The sequence below is a fragment of the Schistocerca americana genome, chromosome 10 (genome assembly GCF_021461395.2).
Source record: "Schistocerca americana isolate TAMUIC-IGC-003095 chromosome 10, iqSchAmer2.1, whole genome shotgun sequence".
NCBI classification, from domain to species: domain Eukaryota; kingdom Metazoa; phylum Arthropoda; class Insecta; order Orthoptera; family Acrididae; genus Schistocerca; species Schistocerca americana.
This window is the reverse complement of record NC_060128.1, coordinates 98,396,089-98,414,318: the sequence shown is the minus strand read 5'-3', so window position 1 is coordinate 98,414,318 and position 18,230 is coordinate 98,396,089. Positions and strand designations below refer to the sequence as shown.

Below are 18,230 nucleotides of genomic sequence, written 5' to 3'. Positions count from 1 at the left end.
TGCGACTCATTGCTCTACAGTACTAGCATCAAGCACATCAGTACGTAGCATCAACAGGTTAGTGTTCATCACGAACGTGGTTTTGCAGTCAGTGCAATGTTTACAAATGCGGAGTTGGCAGATGCCCATTTGATGTCTGGATTAGCACGGGGCAATAGCCGTGGCGCGGTACGTTTGTATCGAGACAGATTTCCAGAACGAAGGTGTACCGACAGGAAGACGTTCGAAGCAATTGATCGGCGTCTTAGGGAGCACGGAACATTCCAGCCTACGACTCGCGACTGGGGAAGACCTAGAACGACGAGGACACCTGCAATGGACGAGGCAATTCTTCGTGCAGTTGACGATATCCCTAATGTCAGCGTCAGAGAAGTTGCTGCTGTACAAGGTAACGTTGACCACGTCACTGTATGGACAGTGGTACGGGAGAACCAGTTGTTTCCGTACCATGTACAGCGTGTGCAGGCACTATCAGCAGCTGATTGGCCTCCACGGGTACACTTCTGCGAATGGTTCATCCGACAATGTGTCAATCCTCATTTCAGTGCAAATGTTCTCTTTACGGATGAGGCTTCATTCCAACGAGATCAAATTGTAAATTTTCACAATCAACATGTGTGGGCTGACGAGAATCCGCACGCAATTGTGCAATCACGTCATCAACACAGATTTTCTGTGAACGTTTGGGCAGGCATTGTTGGTGATGTCTCGATTGGGCCCCATGTTCTTCCACCTACGCTCAATGGAGCACGTTATCATGATTTCATACGGGATGCTCTACCTGTGCTGCTAGAACATGTGCTTTTACAAGTACGACACAACATGTGGTTCCTGCATGGTGGAGTTCCTGCACATTTCAGTCTAAGTGTTCGTACGCTTCTCAACAACAGATTCGGTGACCAATGGATTGGTAGAGGCGGACCAATTCCGTGGCCTCAACGCTCTCCTGACCTCAATCCTCTTGACTTTCATTTATGGGGGCATTTGAAAGCTCTTGTCTACGGAACCCCGGTACCAAATGTAGAGACTCTTCGTGCTCGTATTGTGGACGGCTGTGATACAATACGCCATTCTCCAGGGCTGCATCAGCGCATCAGGGATTCCATTCGACGGAGGGTGGATGCATGTATCCTCGCTAACGGAGGATATTTTGAACATTTCCTGTAACAAAGTGTTTGAAGTTACGCTGGTACGTTCTGTTGCTGTATGTTTCCATTCCATGATTAATGTGATTTGAAGAGAAGTAATAAAATGAGCTCTAACATGGAAAGGAAGCGTTTCCGGACACATGTCCACATAACATATTTTCTTTCTGTGTGTGTGAGGAATGTTTGCTGAAAGTTTGGTCGTACCTTTTTGTAACACCCTGTATTTCGTGAAAAGGCCATGGAATGTACCTGCAGAGAGTTCCACGCAGGTTCCAACAGGCGCCGGCAGAGGCGCGTCAGCTGGTTGTGGGACAGGTCGAGCGACCACAGCGCCGTGTTGTGGCTGAGTGTGGAGTCACCAGGAGGCTCTTCCATCAGGTTGTGTGAGAGGTCGAGAAGCCTGTGAAATGGAACGAGAACGACAGTTATTCACTGTACGGTCATATATGTGAAAGAGCAAAATCCAAAACTTCTGTGCCTGGTACACGTATGGCATTGCTATCGAAGTATTACTCTTTTTATGCATAGTAAATACACTCGTACTCTCAAACTGTAACATTCATTGAAACTTTTTGGCAGATTAAAACTGTGTGCCGGACCGAGACTCGAACTCCGTACGAGATACTGGCAGAGGTAAAGCTGTGAGGACGGGGCGTGAGCCATGCTTGGATAGCTCAGTTGGTAGAGCACTAGCCCGCGAAAGGCAAACGTCCCGAGTTCGAGTCTCGGCCCGGCACACAGTTTTAATCTGGCAGGAATTTTCATATCAGCGCACACTCCGCTGCAGAGTGAAAATCTCATTCTGGAAACATCTCCAAGGCTGTGGCTAAGCCATGTCTCCGCAATATCCTTCCTTCCAGGAGTGCTAGTTCTGCAAGGTTCGCAAGAGAGCTTCTGTAAAGTTTGGAAGGTAGGAGACGAGATACTGGCAGAAATAAAGCCGTGAGGACGGGGCGTGAGTCGTGCTTGGGTAGCTCAGTTGGTGGAGCACTTGCTCGCGGTAGGCAAAGGTCGCGAGTTCGAGTCTCGGTCCGGCACACAGTTTTAGTCTGCCAGGAAGTTTCATATCAGCGCACACTCCGCTGCAGAGTGAAAATCTCATTCTGTAACATTCATTGTTTTGCACGGTTTGCTGCCAATGTAAATTCGTCCAAAACTGAGAAAAATTTCCTGTCCCTTCACGTGTAAGAATTCAGAAGTGGGTGGCCAACTATAACATGGTCGTACTAATCTTAGAGCTGATGAACATGAAGCACTTTGCCCAAAATCACTCTCATATCACGACAGCATGTACATTTCTAACATAGTTGGGAACACTTTTAATGTTTTCCTTTACCATTTCTTTTACACTTAAGGGCCGAAGAAACTGGTACACCTGGCTAATATCGTGCAGGGTCTTCGTGAGCACGCAGAAGTGCCGCAACACGACGTGGCGTGGACTCGACTAACGTTTGGAGTAGTGCTGGAGAGAACTGACACCGTGAATCTTGCAGGGCTGTCCATAAATCCGTAAGAGTGTTAGGGGATGGACATCACTTTTGAACAGCACGTTGCAAGGCATCCCTGATACACTCAATAATTCGTAAATAACAGATTTCAGCTATCAGTCGTCCTTTTTAAATTTTGTTGGCACATCTAGATTTCAGCTAGAAACCAGACATTCTCTATGCACTATCATTTTTGAACAATGGACTGTTGATGAAGCCCGACCAACAGGCATTACACGCACTGATAAAAAAATGATAGTGCATTGAGAATGGCTGGTTTCTAGCTGAAATCTAGATCTGCCAATAAAATTTAAAAAGGACGACTCAGGGCTGAAATCTATTATTTTACAAGTCAATATAACAGCCGCTGAGTGCAACAGCCTTCTGAATGGAAGGTAACCTGACACTCAATAATGTTCATGTCTGGGGAGTTTGGTGGCCAGCGAAAGGGTTTAAACTCAGAAGAGTGTTCCTGGAGCCACTCTGTAGCAATTCTGGGTGTTAGGTGTCGCATTGTCCTGCTGGAATTGCTCAAGTCTGTCGGAATGCACAATGTGCGTGAGGACGTTCACATGAACACTGATACCAGCATCGTTGCACTACTGGTGCAACTCGTCCAACTTGTGTGGCAGGAATTTTCCCTGAAGGACCATCCCGCTGCACCGAAGGACACAATCTGATCCCTATCAAACCCGCTCAGGTGGCTGTAGGGAGCACCGCACTGAGCCATCTGGCTATGAGCATTCCCTATTAAAAGATAGACACAGATGGCGTTCTGGTACCTATGCCACTACCCCATCAGTTGGCGGAAGACGTTGAAACCCTTACAGTACGTCTACTATTCCCCAGATGGCGTGTGCCGTCATCGGATCAATATCAACATCGTCTTTCCACATGCTCTAAATTTGTTTGGCATCGTAAACGATACCTCCAGGCTTTATTTTTTCTCGGGCGCCTACATAGCTGAACCTTCTCTGGCCTGTGGTATCATGCACAGTTCACTTGTTCATCCTTCTGCCGAGAAGCACGAGGTGCCATCATGATTGCAATCTTTGGAGTCTGTAATTGCACAGCATGTATCAGTCCATCTTCTTTCTGATTACAGGTGTTTTCACATGCAATAATAACTTATTAAAGGTGCACAGCCATTTCTCAGTTAATAGTTAATTAATAGTTAACGTTATAACGGATTTATAAAATTTAAAAGCCAACTTTCTTTACGTCATTGGATGCGCACTTATAATTCTGTTTAACTTGATTACCGGGCTTGACTGCCATGTACAGAAGAGCAGGTCAAAGTGCCAGGCAGAAGCCTGTAGAGGCCCTACCTGTGTACAGTTGAACAGCTTCACCACTGACAGAAATTGCTTTACACAGTCCACAAAAAATAAGACAATAATAAACTGGCACAAGTAATGGTAACTTAATACCATCCATGTAATAATTCAACGAAATGCAGAAATATTTTGAAAAAAATTATCTGTGGTCATTTTTTAAAGTATTTCGAACTTACAGTTTTAATACCAGGCATGTATTGTGACCTACTTTGAAATCCACAGGAAATATGAGGAATCTGTGTAATGTGTATAACAAAAAGCTGCCAAATTGCGTGTGTAATTGTTCTGCTCAGGTCCTAAGGTATCACGTATGATACCATCTATAAAATATTCACTATGCTTTCAATTTTTTGAGGGTTATTTATTATGCCCATTTATTGTTGACTAGCATTAACTCCCAGTAACCCACTAACATATTAATATGTGCTCGGGACTGAAGACGTTAGAGCGAAATAACCTATAATCCCTTGTTGTGACTGACAATTCGCAACTTTTCACAAACACAACTTTTATTGATGTAAGTTCACAAGGTTGATGACTGATCAGACAAACTAAACGTAACAAGAACGAAAAAAGTCTCCTAATTGAGGCAAACAAAAGTTCACTTCTAATTTTCAACAAAGATTCGTTGTAACACACTCACACACTAGTAACAGTCCAATTCCGAGACGAAGACGTAACCTTCAACGGTCGCAGTACACGAGCTCGACATCCGGCATGAACTGAACTTCGGGCCTGGTTCTGGCCCCTAAATAGTTGTCTCCAGTCAGTCAGGTTTAGCCATAGTGACACTTGCTGCAGGCCGTGGCTCGAGCTCCCCCTGCCGGAAGTAGTGGTCGGAATGTCTGTTTCCATTATCTTGTATGTAAATAGTCGGTGTTTACAATGGTGCTTTCTGGTACGCCTTGGGCATAGACAACCTTGTCTTTTGTGGTGTTATATGGGTTGCCGGCCCTCGGGGACTACCTTGGCTCCGGTATAACATCCCTAATGATAATTCCGTTTCGACATTTGTTCTGAATGTTTGATACAGCTTTATAGAATTGATGGTGACTAAACCTGTACAAAGGTTAAGCCATTCAATGGACATAGCTCATACCAAGCATGTCAAGTTTAAATAAAATAGTAGTTACATGCCTATAATGAGAAACTGAAAGCATTTACTATTTATTCATTCCAATTATTTGATTTTTATTTTATCAGTACTATTTTCATCAAGAACATTGTTGTAAATACGCGCTACCAAATTCCATTAGTACACTGTAAGAAGATCGCAAGCTGCTGTTGTGCCTCCTCGCATACAACGAGCTTACACGTCACAACTGCCATTTTCCTCTCAGCTGCCGATGTGCCTCAAGGATTTTAATATCCTCATTCTTCTGTCTACGGTAAACAATTCATTTCCAAACATTACTGACGGGCTCGAAGCGTAACAATCAGTCCTTCAGCTACAACACGATTGCGGTTGTACAGGAAACGGAATGGCTAGCTGTGATACAAGGTACACTCCGCTATGCACTGTATGGTGGTTGCGGAGTACACTATGTGATCAGAAGTATGGAGATACCTCCAAAAATATACGTTTCTGATATTAGGTGCATTGTGCTGCCACCTACTGCCAGGTACTCTGTATCAGCGACCTCAGTAGTCATTAGACATCGTAGACGGACTTCGAAAGTGGTCAGCTGTCACTTCTGTCATAACTCTGTACGCGAGATTTCCACACGCCTCAACATTCCTACGTCCGCTGTTTCTGATGTGACAGTGATGTGGAAATATGAACGGGCACGTACACCGCAAAAGCGTACAGGCCGACCTCGTCTGTTGAATGACAGAGACTGCCGACCGTTGAAGAGGGTCGTAAGGTGTAAGAGGCAGACACCTATCCAGACCTTGACACAGGGATTCCAGACTATATCAGGATCCACTGCAAGTACTATGACAGTTAGGTGGGAAAACTCGGATTTCATGGTCGAGCGGCTGCTCATAAGCCACACATCACCCCGGTAAATCGCAGACGACGCCTCGATTGGTGTAAGGAGCGTAAACATTGGACGACTGAACAGTGGAAAAACGTTGTGTGGAGTGAGGAATCACGGTACACAATGTGGCGATCCGATGGCAGGGTGTGGGTGTGGCGAATGCCCGGTGAACGTCTTGTGCCAGGGTGTGTATTGCCAACAGTAAAATTCGGAGGCGATAGTGTTATGGTGCGGTCGTGTTTTTCACGGAGGAGGCTTGCACCCCTTGTTGTTTTGCGTGGCACTATCACAGCATAGGCTTACACTGATGTTTTAAGCACCTTCTTGCTTCCCACTGTTCAAGAGCAATTCGGGGGTGGTGACAGCATCTTTCAACACAATCGAGCACCTGTTCATAATGGACGGCCTGTGGCGGAGTGGTTACACGACAATAACATCCACGTAATGGACTGGCCTGCACAGTGTTGTCCTGAATCCTATAGAACACCTTTGGGGTGTTTTGGAATGCCGACTTCGTGCCAGGCCTCACCGACCGACATCGATAGCTCTGTGAAAAATGGGCTGCACTTCCCTGAGAAACCTTCTAGCACCGGACTGACTGTATGCCTGCGAGAGTGGAAGCTGTCATCAAGGCTAATGGTGGACCAAAACCATATTGAATTATTCGGCCGCGGTGGCCGAGCGGTTCTAGGTGCTTCAGTCAGGAACCGCGCTGCTGCTACGGTAGCAGGGTAGAATCCTGCCTTGGGTATGGATCTATGTGATGTCCTTAGGTTAGTTAGGTTTAAGTAGTTCTAGGGGACTGATGACCTCAGATGTTAAATCCCATAGTGCTCAGAGCCGTTTCAACCATTTTGAACCATATTGAATTCCAGCAATACCGTTGGAGGGCGCCACGAACTACGTCGCTTTCAGCCAAGTGTCTGGGTATTTTGCTCACATAGTGTATGTATGGTGCTGACGCTGCATTGCACGGGAGAGGGTCATTTCCAAGAGAGTCTTGGAGGATATGGAAAATGTGGATAGAAATTTTGCATCGGCTGACAAGAGTAGCGGAGCACCCAGAAGGTGTGATCGGATGTGAACATAATCTCGTAGGTACATGCCATTGGCGAGTATGTAAATGATTGGGGTCACAGTTCTCTGTCGTAGGTAGATCAGGTATCAGGATGCGTTAGTGTTGTTAGCGTTTAGTATCATTAACAGGCCTGGTAGAGGATATAAGTATGTTGAGTGATCAGTGTGAAGTAGGTGGGGATGCCCTATACTGATTTTGAGACAGCTTTATCAGCACCTGACGGAGGTCTGAAAGGGGTGTCATAGCGGGTCTCCATTCGGCCAGCCGGTCGAATGGTGGAATATCCAGTTTTGTGGGACATTCGGATGTGATACTAGCACAGTGTTGGACCTGATGGGAATATGACGCAAGCTGAGTGCGTCTGACCACCACAAGGAAGGATCACTGTGTTGCGTGCCAAGCAGATCGTAGTCCCCTTTCATCTGCGCTGGCCATCAGGGAACAACCAATGGACACGTTGCAACACTCTAACATCCAGCACCTTCGCTCGGAGACTAGCAGCTAGCGGACCAAGGAAATACCGTCCCAAGCATAGGCTGCCGTTAACACCACAACTCACACGACTGCGTTTGGGATAGTACCGTGACCGGAAAGCGCGGACTGGTGGTAAATGGGGCTATAGTGTGTTCAGGTTGTCCCACTGTTCTACTCGCAAATACAGGGTGATTCAGAAAGAATACCACAACTTTAAAAATGTGTATTTAATGAAAGAAACATAATATAACCTTCTGTTATACATCATTACGAAGAGTATTTAAAAAGGTTTTTTTTTCACTCAAAAACAAGTTCAGAGATGTTCAATATGGCCCCCTCCAGACACTCGAGCAATATCAACCCGATACTCCAACTCGTTCCACACTCTCTGTAGTATATCAGGCGTAACAGTTTGGGTAGCTGCTGTTATTTCTCGTTTCAAATCATCAATGGTGGCTGGGAGAGGTGGCCGAAACACCATATCCTTAACATACCCCCATAAGAAAAAATCGCAGGGGGTAAGATCAGGGCTTCTTGGAGGCCACTGATGAAGTGCTCTGTCACGGGCTGCCTGGCGGCCGATCCATCGCCTCGGATAAGGTTTCATAACTAACCTTTTTCGTAGGACTCTCCATACAGTTGATTGTTGCAGCTCTCTGCTAGCTCTGCGAGTCGATTTTCCTGGGCTGCTAACAAATGCTTGTTGGATGCGTGCTACATTTTCATCACTCGTTCTCGGCCGTCCAGAACTTTTCCCTTTGCACAAACACCCATTCTCTGTAAACTGTTTATACCAACGTTTAATACACCACCTATCAGGAGGTTTAACTCCATACTTCGTTCGAAATGCACGCTGAACAACTGTCGTCGATTCACTTCTGCCGTACTCAATAACACAAAAAGCTTTGTGTTGAGCGGTCGCCATCTTAGCATCAACTGACGCTGACGCCTAGTCAACAGCGCCTCAAGCGAACAAATGTACAACTAAATGAAACTTTATAGCTCCCTTAATTCGCCGACAGATAGTGCTTAGCTCTGCCTTTTATCGTTGCAGAGTTTTAAATTCCTAAAGTTGTGGTATTCTTTTTGAATCACCCTGTTCTTCCATATGAACCCTAATTTCTCTTATCTTATCTTCGTGGTCCTTACGCGCTGTGCACGCTGGTGTGAGTCGAATCGTTCGACAGTCAGCCTCAAATGCCGTTTCTCTAAATATTATCGATAAGAACGCCGCGTCCTCTCCAGGCATTCCCATTTGAGTTCCCGAAGCATCTCCATAACATTTACGTGTTGTTCGAAACCATCGATAACAAATGTATCAGCCGCCCTCTGAATTGCTTCAGTGTCTGCCTTCAATCCGACTGGTACGGATGCCAAACACTTGAGGAGTACTCAAGAATAGCTCACCCCAGCATTCTACATGCCACCTCTTTTGCATGTAAACTACTCTTCCCTAAAATTCTTCCAATGAACCAAAGTCGACAATTCGCCTTTCCTACCACCCGTACCACCTCATAACACTTTGCAGCGCTACGCCCAGATATTTAAACGATTTGACTGTTTCAAGCAGGACACTGGTGATACTGCATCCGAACATTACAGGTCTGCTGTTCCTATTCATCCGGATTAAGTTGCATTTTTCCACATTTAGGGCTAGCTGCCCTTCATCATACGTACTACTCAATCTCAACACCTTACAGTACATCACGGCATCATCAGCAAACAACAGCAGATTGCTGCCTACCCCGTCCGGCAGGTCATTTGTGTGTATAGAGTATAATAGTGGTCATATTACATTTCCCTGACGTCGGGGTTCTATTATTTAAGAAGTCTTTCATCCGCTCACATATCTGTGAGTCTATTCCATATGCTCATTCCTTAGATAGCAGCCTGGAGTGGGGCACCGTGTAAAATGCTTTCTGGAAACCTAGAAATATGGAATCTCCCTGCTACCGTTCATCCACAGTTGTCAGTGTATTATGTGAAAAAAGGCAAGCTGAGTTCCGCACGAGCGATGTTTCCTACAGTGATGTTTATTCGTGGACATAAGCGCAGTCTCAAGAAAGTTTATGGTATTCCAACTGAAAATATGCTCAAGGATTCTGCAGCAAACAAAAGTTAGGGGTATTGGTCTGTAATTTTCCGGATCCTCTCTTTTACCTTTCTCATATACTGGAGTCACCTGCGCTTTTTTCCACCCACTTGGGTTTTTGTGCTGGGCGAGAGATTCGCGATAAATGTGAGCTAGGTAAGGGGACGATGCCATAGAGTACGCTTTGTAAAGTCGAAGTGGGATTCCATCCATACCTGGTGATTTATTTGCTATCAGATCTTTCAGTTGTTTCTCCACGCAAGGTATGCTTATTGCTATGTCGTCCATACATGTACATTTATATAGATGTAGAATGAAGATTAGGGTCAATATTTCATTGATGACAGCTCGGATTAGGAAATCACAGGGAACCAAACCGGCCACGCCCTTTCAATGAGGCCATGCTGGCATGTGCCTTCAGCAACTTACAGAAATCACGGTAAAATTGAATCAGGGTGGCTGGTTTGGGATTTGAAACACCGTCCTCCCGTTTATGACTGGCGTCTTACCACTGCTGAACCTCACAGATGATGTGGATGTGGGTGTATATGTAGGTATACATGTGGATGTAGATGTATATGTAGGTATACATGCTGATGTAGATATGGTATGGCCTGAACTGGCGTGGTCGTTTTGTACTGTACCTGAGCCTGGGATTCCCAGAAAGTGTCTCCGGGTGCACACTGGAAATACGGTTTCCAGCGAGACGGAGCTCTTCCAGCGCTGGAGCCCACCATAGCAACTCCCTGGGCAGGGTACGCAGCTGGTTCCAGGAAACATCCAGCACCTGCAGCTCTGGAGTCCTCCGGAGGGTTCCAGGCGGCAAGAAGTGCACATCTGAGGGCAGAGTGACGTCATAGAACGTCATGCGGCTTCTACCTGCAACATATAGTCTACTCACGTTCACATGGTGCACATCTGAAATGTTCACAGCCACAAAAGGTACAGTAAATACCCACACCGTTAGTGCAACCACGCTGAAGGGGTGTCTTGAAGAGATGAGAGGCTGAAATGCGTTTCCTGAACAAAGGCACCATAATTTTGGTCTGCCCAACGAAGACGAGGTAAGATGGATTAGGGGAAACAATCGTGCAGTCGTAAATTTTTACACAGTACTAGTAGGGAACATTATGAATGACGCACTAAAAATCCTGACCTGTGGGGTGTGATCGTTGGGGAGGAGGTGCGTATAAAGGTCACTGTTTCATGATTATCCCTAACAACTCAAAAAACTGCTGCTTCTAGAAATTACATTTCGTACAAAACATGTGTTATTCACTTTTCCAGTAGGATTAATAATTTCCGCGTTGCTAAGAATTATATAATTAAAAATATTTTTTCAACCCTATAAAAGTAGTTTTATCTTTAAACGAAGTGGGTTAAAAACAAATACAAAATGGAAACAGCAAAAAATTCGTGAAGCAACACTAAAAATTTTGAAATACTAGTAAGATATTGGTATCAGCTTCTGAACTGTCCTGAACTTAATCATAAATTGGAATTCTTAGATATTAAAGAAATTTTGGAAGAAGATTTACTGCCACTATAGAAGAAATTGAAGGAGTAATTAAAACCCTCAAAACAAGATAGCTAGTAGAAAAGATTCTGTTAGAGCTGAACTTTTGAAGTGGTCCTGGCCAAATATAGCAAATGAGTTAAATTTACTCTTTTTAAGAAATCTGGAAAACATAAAAAATCCCAGAGGAATGGAAATCAGCCTTGATACAGTAACTCTTCAAGAAAGGTAACCAACAGATGTAAACAACTACAGCGGAATCTCTTTGCTGCCAGTAGCGTGTAAAGTATTTTCCAAGATTTTATTAATCAGAATACCAACAACAATAGAGTCAGTTAGTGGAATATCAAGGTAGTTTTAGGAACGTCAAGCACAGAACAAATATTTAATCTCAACTCAGCAATTCACCACAGTTTACTTAATTCATACGACTTTGTAATATTTGTGAATTTCAAAAAGATTTTTGATTCTGATGACAGAGAAACTATAAATAAAATAAATCGAGAATTTGGCTTAAAGTCTAAACTTGCTATCCTAATCCGTGAAATAGTTATAGATACCGCCCGTAAAATAAAATTTATGAGATAAATTTCACAGCCTTTAACGAAGAAAAAAAAAAGAAAAAGAAAAACGAGCATACAATAAGGTCACGGCCTATCCCCAGTTCTTTTTAATAGTGTGTTGGAGAAAACAGAAAAACTTACTGAACTCAACACCTCGCCTGTAAGGTTAGGAAGAGGAAGAAGAGAGGTCGAAATCAACTGTCTTGCATTTTAAGCCGATTTTGCAATACTTTCCGAAAATGTGGCGTCTGCTGTTACATAAATAAATCTCCTGGAAGAAATAGCCAGCAAAACTGGTTTAAGAACCTCTGCAGACAAACAAAATTTGTAACAAACGTTAAGCATACTCCAAAACTCCTGAAAATAGATACTAGCCAATCAGAGAGGATAAACAAATTCAAATATTCTGGGGAGATAATTATAGAAAATGCTTTGGAAAAATCTGCAATAGAGGAAAGGTTGTATAAAACACGGGGAGCATGTGGTATCACGAAAGAGCTCTATAATAGTTTTTGATCTTTTTGAGGCACAGTCATACATTTCTTTTTTATATGAACACACAAATATTTCATTATATTGTTGTTTGTTTAATTACGACCCAGGTTTAAACATATGTTAATGGCATGAACTCAATCACTTGAAAATGGCATAAAAGGCCGAAACCTAGGTCCTAATTAAATATGCAAAAATACAGTGAAATGTCGGTGTGTTGATTTAAAAATTAAAAATCTCTATAGTAAAAATTGCCTATCGAAAAATGCAAAAATAAGGCAAAACAGCACAGCAGTGAAACCAGAACCCCTATATGCCAGTGAATGCCTGACATGAAACTGTAATTTAGATAAATTATAAGTACTAGAAAGGTGAATTATAAGGAAAATATTAGGACCACAAAATGCAGCAAAAGCTGGAAATTAAGAAGTAATGCTAAAATATACCAAAATAAATAAAATATCTGAAACTTAATGAGAAAAAGGAGCCATATAGTTCTAAGGCAAGACAGTAGGTTAACTAATAAGATATTCAAATATTTATGGGGTAAGAAGTCCACAACAAGCTGGGTCAAAGAGGCAGAAAAGGATTTAGAAATAAATATAAGAACCGAAAATTTTAACAACAGAGAAGCCTTTCGGGAAGAAGTACTGAAAATGGAAGGATTCCAAGACAGCGTAGCTAGAAAGACTGGTTCAAAACGGTCTGAAGACAGAAAGAAGAAACATTGTGAACAGATGAAAGCTTACTGGAAGAAAAAGAAAGAACAAAGAATGAAGAACTGCAATTGGAACGTGGTCCTCAGAAAAAAAAGTACAAACCGCTTATAAATGCAGTAGAGCCTTATTAAGGGATAAATTGTATTCTGGGGTTTTAAGTGGCACAATGGGTATGTGGCTTCGATCATACTCAATTGACAGAAAGCAGAGGGCATCGTTTAATTACAGAGATGGCACAATAGCCTCATCTGGTTGGGGAACAGTAAGTACAGGGGTGCTGCAAAGTTCTGTGCTTGGCCCCTTGCTCATTCTTATTTGTATTAATGACCTTTCACTCTGTACAAAAGCTACTGCCAAATTTACTCTCTTTACAGATCTTTTTGTCGAAAAAACACCTGGCAGTGATATTGCAACACATGCTAACTTTCTGTTCACTGAATTGCCTAACTTGTTCATCTGCAATGGCCTGATTTTAAATTTTAAAATACCCAAAACGTTCATTTTCATGCATCTCATAAAGTGCAGGAGGACATAAGTCTAAGCTGTAACGATCAAGATCATCTTTAGTGCACATTATAAACTCTTCTATTGTATAAAAAACTTTTTCTCTAAGCCATTTCTCTGTGACACTTTTAAACTCATTCAGTGACACATTATGTGCCTCTATTGGCAACATGTTAAATGGTTTTACTCCCATGTACCTGTAACTATCTTGAGTTTTCTTTAGTCTAGCACCTGGGATCTCATTTGCTGTTTTATACATGTGTCATGGTGATGGTTAGATTGTCGTAGTTTGTGACTGTGTTGGTTTTCTTTTGTGTGTATCAGACAACTTAGTATAAAAAGGGCTGAACCGTTAGTATTTTTAGATTTTTGAAATATGGTCTACAAGACTCGTTATTTATGACTCCATGGATGCATATGACTGCCTTCTTTTGCCAAATGAAAACTTGTTTTGCTCCAGGTGAGTTTCCCCACAACGAAGTGGCATATGTTAAATGGATGTGGGAAAAGGCATAGTATGCATTGAGTAATAAGTTACCACTATCACATGACCTTAGTTTACCTAACAAATATGTCACACATGCTAACTTAGTAAAAATATAATCGGTATGACTCTTCCACGTTAATTTTGTGTCAAGATGGATCCCAAGTAGTTTAGCTGAGACGCAATCAATCTTATCACTCTTAACACACAAGCTAAAGAGAATATTTACAGTTTTATCATGATTTATATGCAAGTCATTGAGTTGGAACCACTTGATGGCTGCTCTGAGATGAGCTTCACTTTCCTTGTTTAATTTTCCTAAATTTTTCCCTGCTGTAACAAAAGTTGTATCATCTGCATAGAGTGTGGATTTACATAACATGGTGCTGGGAAAGTCATTTACATATACACTCCTGGAAATGGAAAAAAGAACACATTGACACCGGTGTGTCAGACCCACCATACTTGCTCCGGACACTGCGAGAGGGCTGTACAAGCAATGATCACACGCACGGCACAGCGGACACACCAGGAACCGCGGTGTTGGCCGTCGAATGGCGCTAGCTGCGCAGCATTTGTGCACCGCCGCCGTCAGTGTCAGCCAGTTTGCCGTGGCATACGGAGCTCCATCGCAGTCTTTAACACTGGTAGCATGCCGCGACAGCGTGGACGTGAACCGTATGTGCAGTTGACGGACTTTGAGCGAAGGCGTATAGTGGGCATGCGGGAGGCCGGGTGGACGTACCGCCGAATTGCTCAACACGTGGGGCGTGAGGTCTCCACAGTACATCGATGTTGTCGCCAGTGGTCGGCGGAAGGTGCACGTGCCCGTCGACCTGGGACCGGACCGCAGCGACGCACGGATGCACGCCAAGACCGTAGGATCCTACGCAGTGCCGTAGGGGACCGCGCCGCCACTTCCCAGCAAATTAGGGACACTGTTGCTCCTGGGGTATCGGCGAGGACCATTCGCAACCGTCTCCATGAAGCTGGGCTACGGTCCCGCACACCGTTAGGCCGTCTTCCGCTCACGCCCCAACATCGTGCAGCCCGCCTCCAATGGTGTCGCGACAGGCGTGAATGGAGGGACGAATGGAGACGTGTCGTCTTCAGCGATGAGAGTCGCTTCTGCCTTGGTGCCAATGATGGTCGTATGCGTGTTTGGCGCCGTGCAGGTGAGCGCCACAATCAGGACTGCATACGACCGAGGCACACAGGGCCAACACCCGGCATCATGGTGTGGGGAGCGATCTCCTACACTGGCCGTACACCACTGGTGATCGTCGAGGGGACACTGAATAGTGCACGGTACATCCAAACCGTCATCGAACCCATCGTTCTACCATTCCTAGACCGGCAAGGGAACTTGCTGTTCCAACAGGACAATGCACGTCCGCATGTATCCCGTGCCACCCAACGTGCTCTAGAAGGTGTAAGTCAACTACCCTGGCCAGCAAGATCTCCGGATCTGTCCCCCATTGAGCACGTTTGGGACTGGATGAAGCGTCGTCTCACGCGGTCTGCACGTCCAGCACGAACGCTGGTCCAACTGAGGCGCCAGGTGGAAATGGCATGGCAAGCCGTTCCACAGGACTACATCCAGCATCTCTACGATCGTCTCTATGGGAGAAAGCATCCTGCATTGCTGCGAAAGGTGGATATACACTGTACTAGTGCCGACATTGTGCATGCTCTGTTGCCTGTGTCTATGTGCCTGTGGTTCTGTCAGTGTGATCATGTGATGTATCTGACCCCAGGAATGTGTCAATAAAGTTTCCCCTTCCTGGGACAATGAATTAACGGTGTTCTTATTTCAATTTCCAGGAGTGTATTATTAGAAATAAGGGTCCAAACACAGAGCCTTGTGGTACACAATACATTTGACCTCAAATTGTTAAAATGCACAATTTGTTTTCTGTCACTCAGATAGGATCTGATCAGAGATAGTTCTGAGCCTCTAATACCATAGCAGAGCAGTTTTTCTAGTAGTATCCTGTGACTGACAGAGTCAAATGCCTTGCTGAGGTCCACAAGAGTGGCATTAACTGATAATCCTGATTCGAATGATGACAATATATATGAAACAACATCTTCAACTGTTTTTCCCGTTGACAGGCCGGACCTGAAGCCATACAGAGTGTCACTAACAATATTATTCACAGACAGATGTTGACTGATTTGGAGCTGTATGCAATATTCCACTACTTTTGATATGATGGGTGCAAGGGAGATTGGACGGTAATTATTAGGACTTGTCACCTTTCTTGTGCAGTGGAGTAAAGATTGCCATTTTTAAGGATGAAGGGTAATAGCCACTGACAAACATCTGGTTCATAAGAGAACAGAGTGGATGTGCTGTTACATCTGCTATTTTTTTTATCACAAAATTGGAGAGACCATAAATGTCTTCTGATTTTGAGTAACTTAATTTTGCTATTGCAGTTTTAATATCTGTTACTTTTACTTATTTCCATTTAAACACAGGAACCATATCCTCAAAATTTTGTAGAAATGAATTTCTATTATTTGAGATATGGTTGTTGTCACATTTATGGATATGTTCATTTGCAGCACTGTTATTCATACTGGCAGCATTAATGAAGAAGATGTTGAAGTCATCCGGTGTGATACAAGTATCCCATGAATTATTTTTGTTAACATCTTTATTTCTACCCTCATGAGTCTTGATAACAGTCCAGGCTGCTTTGCATTTATTTTGGGACTTATTAATATAATCACCATTTGCCTTGTATTTGCTTAATCTAATTTCTGCCTTGTATTTTTTCCTAAAACTTATGTAGTTTGCTTTTTTGGCTTCACTATTTTTTGATTTGTCACAGGAAATCATTAACAGAGTTCTGAGCTTTTGTGGGTCAGGTGTGAACCGGTTATGCACTGATGTAAGACCATGTTTCCTCATAGTTCCCTTATTTTTTCTCATTACTTTAGGGCAGCAAGTTTTAAATGCATCTGACAATGCACTAATGAATAATGTAAACGCTTTTTCGATATGATTACTTTCCAGCAGAAAGTAATTCCAATTTGTCATCTTTATTTGTGTTCTGTAGTTATCAATGTTCTCTTCGTTCAAAAGCCTAATGTACTTAATTTTATTGGAGACAGATGCTGGCTCTTTTGTTATAAATTTTAACAAAATACCTTTATGGTCTGATAAAGAATGAGTATTGAATAGCCCTAATTCATACTGATTTGTCTCAACATTTGTGATTACATTATCAAGGCAGGCAGAGTGTCTTGTTGGGTTTTCATTAATGCAGTGCAGGTCATGTGATCTTAGCATATTCAGAAGTTTAACTTGTTTTGGTGTGTTATGCCTTATATCAATATTTATGTCACCAAAAATTTAAATCCTATATTTAGCCCACTTATCGAGGTGTAGTATCAGTCTCTGTAAGGCCTGTGCGAATACTTCAACATCATTATCAGGTGTGCGGTATACAGACACAATCATGAGTTTTAACATGGGCAGTAACATTGCTGCTGTTTCCAGTACATTTTCTACACAGTAATCATTAACACTAAGGGCGCTGTAATCCAAGTCTATACCACTACTAACATATATAGAGGATCCCCCATAGTTGTGTGTTGGTCTACAATAACCTGTTACTAAATCAAAGCCTGGGGGTACATATAACTGCAGTTAGTCTTCACTTAACCAATGTTCATTGATACATAGTATAATATTCTTGTTCAGTCCTAACAAAAAACTCAGGTCATCAGTTTTGTTTCTTAATGACATGGTATTTATATGTGCAAATAATAACGAATCATCCTCACAAAGGGGTAGGTCTGGATTCCTCTGTAGCAATATATCAGCTTGTTCACTTTGCTTGTACATTCTTCTGTCACTTGTTGATTGTGTACTTACATCTCTGGCTAGTTTCTTGATCGTGTTGGATCCAGATGATGACGAGATGATTTCCCTGGTGCCATCCATAAAAAATCACTGCTCCTCTGTGGATCTTTTCTCACTCTAGAAGATGCACGTACAGTAGCTTGTTTGTTTTCACTCATATCTTAAGTACTCGCTTTTCTCAGTTTTACAACTTGACTGCTTACACTCACTGGCTGAACACTTACATTTAAATCATCTGCTCTTTGAATGTTCTTATTCACTGACTGAAAACTTCCGTTTAACTGACCCACTTGACCTGGAGATGGCAACATGACATTTATACGTATGTGTAGATGATGTGCTGACAGTTCCTGGAGACTTTCTTCTTTGCCGGGAAGTGGACCGGATAATGGTTTCACTTATGTTTATATGTGTAGTTGGCGCGCTGACAGTTTCTGGTGACTTTCTTCTCTACTGAGAAGTGAACTGGATAACAGT

General features: G+C 43.2%; 1 protein-coding gene across 1 annotated transcript in view; it reads right to left on the bottom strand.

The window, feature by feature from the left end:
* The window catches only part of LOC124552605, an 80,459-nt gene that overhangs the window by 10,542 nt on the left and 51,687 nt on the right, over window positions 1-18,230 (bottom strand). The window contains exons 4-5 of the mRNA XM_047126929.1: window positions 10,243-10,435; window positions 1,398-1,548 (exon numbers count right to left, since the gene is read on the bottom strand). Coding sequence (XP_046982885.1) covers window positions 1,398-1,523 — 126 coding nt within the window. The 5' untranslated portion in view covers window positions 1,524-1,548; window positions 10,243-10,435. The remainder of the gene's footprint in view (window positions 1-1,397; window positions 1,549-10,242; window positions 10,436-18,230) is intronic.